Genomic DNA, 6,207 nt, shown 5'->3' on the forward strand with positions numbered 1-6,207 from the left:
ATAATCTGTAATAAAATAACAATAATCAAACTCATATATAGCATTTTAGTATTCAAAATACAACTGCACGTGTTATTTTGCTCCAAAAAAAGGAAACGAGTAAAATATTCCTTAAATATTCTTATCCAACTACATTACTGCATTGATAACAAATTTTCCCAGAGAAAGTAATAAATTGTATAGGAATTGTACTTATGTATTCTTATTCAATTATAAAGGGTGTTGTTATATATATACAAGTTGTTTAACACTAGATTGCCCAAGGAAGTCATTTTGACTGCTTTTGAGCAAATGTACAAATAATAATGCATAAATTATTTTTTTTCCCAAGTGAAGTAAATTTTTATTTTATTGTTAACATTTACTAATAACTTGTTATATGACTGTAAATAATATAAAAAATATTAAAAATTAATTTTAGACAAATCTCTTTACACATTATTCTTTCACAATGCAGTCTTTTTGACTGCTTTTGGGCAATATAGGTATATACTAAGTTTCAGTCTTTCTAGTGTTAAAAACACTTCAGGAACTTCCCATTAAAATACGTACCACTAGTTCTGGGACACCCTGTATTACTGCATTGACAAAAAAATTTGCCCAGAGGAAGTAATAAATTGCATAGAAATTATACTTATGCATTCTTATTCAACTACATTAGTGCACTGATAAAAAAATGATCCCAGAGGAAGTAATAAATCGTATAGGAGTTGTACTTATGAATTGATATGCATTGAAATTGTACTTATATGTATAATGATATGCATTGATAAAATCTTTTGCCTAGAGGAAGTAATAAATTGTATATTGAATTGTACTTATGTATTCTTATTCAACTATATTACTGCATTGATAAAAAAATGATCCCAGAGGAAGTAATAAATCGTATAGGAGTTGTACTTACGTATTCGAATCGATCCTTGCACAACTGACTGAGGAGGTTGAGGAAGCCGAGGGCGGTGAACCAAGCCCACCAGAGTATCACCTCGTCCATGTACTGAAGGTTCAGCACTCCGAAGACAAAAATGAACTTGTAGAAGACGAAGTTCCAGAACTTGTCCTTGAGATGTTGCCTCTCGGAGGCCCGGAGCTCGCCGAACACCAACTTCTGGATTGTCTTACCCAGGAGGATTAGCACGCAGTATGCCATGTTGATCAGTGTCTGCAAAACGAACGTTCCGTCTCTAAATATCTTCACAATCTCAGGTAATGTTTATACACATAGGGTGTTTCATGTTGTATAGGTAAGGTCATAAAACTGGAACCACTTCAATTTTCTCCAAATTGATGGTCGTTATCAATTTATTTCCCAGTTGGACAGAATTCTGCCCATACAGAATGTATAATAAAGACAGATTGTAAACAGATCATATTTGGAGCTCTGGCTATTTTGTCGCAGCCACCATAAACTCTTTTGTAAAAAAAAAAAATAGTTCAGGATGTGAGACGACATTCGAGAGGCATTCCCAATTCCAAAACATAGCACATCGTTCTATACAGCCAAAGAGGCTGGAAATCTTTTTTCTAACATTTATCTTCATAAACCATTTGCAATCATATTAAATAAATTACTACTTTCATAAATGTATGGTTCTTCCAAGATTGACTGAAAGAAGTTATTATTAAAATTAGTACAATATTTGAAGTTGATGAAATATTTGATAAAGTTCTTTAATTTTAATACAACAGATAAGCACAAACTGCTATCCTTTTTATTATCAAACAACAAGATACATGTCCAAATTTCTATAAGTTTAGAAATACAAGTCAGGGAACCTTACCCAATTTGTCCTTTATTTGTTATGACTTAAACAGTTTTTGATTTGATTTAGAAAGTTTTAATAATTTTAAGGAGCAAAGAACAGACACTTGTTACAGGGTTTACACACACATAAAAAACGTTTTTATTCCCAATTTTTTTTTTTATCTTGACTTACAGAGTATATCAAACTTAAGATAATTTTGTTCTGACATTGCCAACATGATAGTATTTTAACATCATTTTGTACAAAAGATATGGAGATATAAACGTGACGATGTAACGTTAGAAATATGAGTGAAAGAGGTATTAAGAAAGTGGTAGTTTATAAAAAATATGGTCATGATATTTACAAGCGTGACGATGTTACATTAGAAATATAAGTGAAAGAGGTGTTAAGAAAGTGGTACTTTCTCTAAATGATTCTTTGAACATGTTTGTTTTTCAGTTAGTTACTCTCTGTTTAACTACAAAAGATAAGATATTACCTACATATTTTATACCACGAGTTTAGAAACTTCTATTATTTTGTATTAGAACATTCTTCAGAAAAGATGAGGTGAGCTGCATTTACATTCATGACTAGTTTTATTATTGATATTTACTAGCAAAAAATTTTATAAAATAGTCGAATATATTCATTTAATCAGTAATATCTTATAGTAAATGCGTAGAAAGTTTTTTTTTAACAAATCAGTGAATACTGATTATTCATTTCAAATGGCAGCTTTTATTCTGTCATGTTTTTTGTATAATATTTGTACTAATACTATGAAACATTGTAAGAATTACTGTATCAATCATTGTAACAATTGTTACATGAAACGTTGCATACATTATTCTATGAAATATTGTAACAATCATTATATGAAACATTGTTACAAACTATAACAGTTAAATATTAAAACAAACTATAATAATTAATTAATGCATCAAATCGTATGAAACATTCTAATAACTACTGTATCAATAATTATGTGAAACGTCTCATCAATTATTCTATGAAGTATTGGAGTAATCATGAAATATTCCATCATGTACTATAGCAATTATTATGTCAATTACTATATTAAATATTGTATTAATTAATATGTATATCATTTAACGTATCAAATATTGTATCAATCATATGAAACATTGTAACAATTACTGTATCAACTATTGCAACAACTATTATATGTATCATGTACTATAACAGTTATTGTATCAATTGTTATATTAATTATTGTATCATTTAGTATGTTAATTAATACATCCTAATGGTGCATCAATCATCACATGGAACATTGTATCAATTACTATTGGGAATTGACACAGGGGCGGGATCAATAGATATAGTTAACCATCATGGCGACGCGAAGCCAGGATTTATACTCGTGGTCCCGAGACTCTAGGACCGGGCACACTTTAGCAGCACCCTTTATATAAATCATTGTGTTAATCATTATATGGGCAAGCTAATGAATTAATTGAATGAATCAGTTATTGTATGTATCAATCATTATATTATGAAGAATTGTATTTGCCATTACGAGAATTATTATTACATAAGATGTATTTTTGTCATGGTAATTATGGTGTATAATGCAAATGAGTTAATTTACTTATTTTCTTAGAACAGTATAATACAAAAAGGAGTAACTTTAACTCTTTATTTTTCAATGTCTTTTATTTAGTTTGTTTATCGATCAACTGTAGCCTTGAACGAGCCAGGTCGTTCCTAATTTCCTATTTGGCAAGCCAGTCAGGAAGTCGAGTTAGCGATTGCCAGAACGCCTAAAAAGTGGTCAACTAATTTTAGTTTCGCAGCCGTAGATTCGGCGATTTGTTCCTTAACGGGCTGAGTTTGGTTATTCAATTCAAGGAAAAGTGATGCAGAAAGGTGCAGCATTGTAGACGTATGATAGATCACAGAATTAATGCTTGCAATTCTACAATTAACAACTACACATTTACTGTGTGTGTACAGAGTGTTTCACCTAAATATTTCCCTCATTTAATGGATTTTTCCTTTCCTTGATTTGATAATATGAAAAATATTTTTTATGCAATGTACATGGTATTAAAAGATGAATACTTTGCAAAAGTCTTTTCTCTACTTTTTAAACATCATTAATATAAGTATTAGCGATGAAGTTTTCAGATTTAAAACATCAGACTTGCACACCTGCAGCTTCTTGCTCGTCGCTGCTAGAAATCAGTGCTGCCAGTGGATGTAAATTTTCTATTTAACACTAGAACTCCCAAACCAGTCAGAAAGACTGGTTTTGAATGCAGAAATGCATGTATTTAAAACTCAGTAGTTCTAGTGTTAATTTAAAAATTCTTGAGAACCAGAGGCCAGTTTAAAGTCTTGTCACTAATATGTTTGTGTACGTTTCAATATCAACTATAATGTGTGTAAAGTAAAAAAATATACAATTACAAGCAGAAAATATTAGTGACGTTACAACTTAGAACAAATTGATATTGAGAAAAAAATTCTTGCAAATTATTCATCTTTTGATATGATTTACGTTGCATATAAAACATTTTTCAGATTTTTAAATGTCTATTTATACATCCTTAAGATAATTAATTGCGCATTGTAATTTTATAGTGATCTGCAAAATTTTAATCACATATTTCCTCTGAGTTACCTGTGATACTAATTACACATGTATTGTTACACAACAGCATGTACGGAACAATAAAATGACCATGAGATCGCTTCTTGAAAGTACATCCATCATGCAACTAGTCGAACATAAATATGTCTTTTAATTAAAAGATACTGTAAAGTGAACCGAACTTAATCATTGTTAATTGCTTAACACATTAACTGCTCTATGGGTATACTATTAAAGAAGCTGAAGAATTACAGAAGAGAACACTTGGAATAATTAGATAGGTTCGTGCAATGAATGAATAAACTTCGCGTAGGCCGTAATAACGGTAATAACGTCTAAGTCTGTTCGTTGCATAATAAACGTTAGAAACGTTCTGAACAAAAATTTCATTCTAATATTATGTCACATCATAATTCATATTAACTTATGTATTAATATATATGTAATATTTATATTGTTAATTTCTATATATTTTTCCCCTATCAATTTCTTCTCCCTTTATCAATATTTATATATACAATATAAATACATCACATTGAATAAAAATTCATGAAGTTTGCAAATTTCGAAAATTTGCCATATTTGAAGAAGTATCCGTAAGAATATGATTTGTTTAGATATTTGAAATTTAGTTTTCCCGATTCTAGTGGATGAGAATTTATGAACAAATTCAGAGATATACTAAATACTACACAATTAGTACACGTGAAAATTGTTCACGATCTTTTTACGTTCGAGGCTTTCACCAAACATAACCTAACCGTCAGACTGTGCCTACTTGAGTATACAGAAAGTACCTACACGATAAACGTGACTTTTCGGTCCAGACAATTTCACATTTATGGAAAAGATACTTTAGAAAGGTATACAAAAGTTATCTATAAACAAATTATGTTCGTTTTATTTCATTTTGTTTTAAATTTGTGTATAATTCTTGTGTTAATCGCTGATTGTTCTATTATACGAAAATTCTCTTATACAGAGTGAGGCACTTAAAACAGACTACCTGAATAACTTGGCTCCTATTGATGACAGGAAAAAATGCGTCAGGCCAAAATTATTTGGTATCGAGGGGCTGGTCATCTGGTGTTACTAGTTTTTTGATAGGTGGAGGCATCAAGGAGGTATGAAGGTCATCCCTGTTTTTTTAAATGGAACGATATGTTTTTTTACTTACATTCTGGTAGAGTATTTCAAGATGAATATAACGACCCATAACAAGGGAAATTACAAGACAGAGATGAAGTAATATCAACAACCAGAGACGACAAGGAAGTGTCCGACCATTTCCTCAAAGTATATTATTTTTCATCACAATTGGCTTAACCCAGATCACGAATAACCTTTCCAATAGGTCGTTGTATTCATCTTGAAATACTCTATCAGAATGTAAGTAAAAAAACATTCCGTTCCATATAAAAAAACAGAGATGACCTTCATACCTCCTTAACGGCTCCACCTACCAAAAAACTAGTAACACCAGATGATCAGCCTCTCTTTTCCTCTTTTTTCCTGTCACAAATAGGACCTAAGTTATTCACGTGGCCTGTTTTAAGTGGCTCACCCTGTATAAACACCCCCTGCCCAAATTAGTTCATATAATGGAACTTCTAATGTAATGTTTGATTTGTCAACATAATCAGTCTACCTCTATCAATATTTATAACTTCCTGGAGAAATTAGCTGTTATACGAATATTATTTGCATGAACATTCTGTTGGACACTAGAGCTACCAAACCAGTAAAAATTACTAGTTTTCAATGGAGAAATGCATAAAAAAAAAACTGATAGTACAACTCTTAATAGAAAATAATATCCAGTTCTGCTCATAATAAACG

General features: G+C 30.6%; 1 protein-coding gene across 1 annotated transcript in view; it reads right to left on the reverse strand.

The window, feature by feature from the left end:
- Window positions 1-6,207, reverse strand: part of LOC108623657 (E3 ubiquitin-protein ligase AMFR) — a 26,197-nt gene that overhangs the window by 12,737 nt on the left and 7,253 nt on the right. Inside the window, exon 2 of the mRNA XM_018022327.2 lies at window positions 905-1,162. Coding sequence (XP_017877816.1) covers window positions 905-1,162 — 258 coding nt within the window. The remainder of the gene's footprint in view (window positions 1-904; window positions 1,163-6,207) is intronic.

This window comes from Ceratina calcarata, unplaced genomic scaffold (genome assembly GCF_001652005.2).
Source record: "Ceratina calcarata isolate Rehan_Ccalc_2016 unplaced genomic scaffold, ASM165200v1 scaffold286.2, whole genome shotgun sequence".
In the NCBI taxonomy this organism is placed as follows: domain Eukaryota; kingdom Metazoa; phylum Arthropoda; class Insecta; order Hymenoptera; family Apidae; genus Ceratina; species Ceratina calcarata.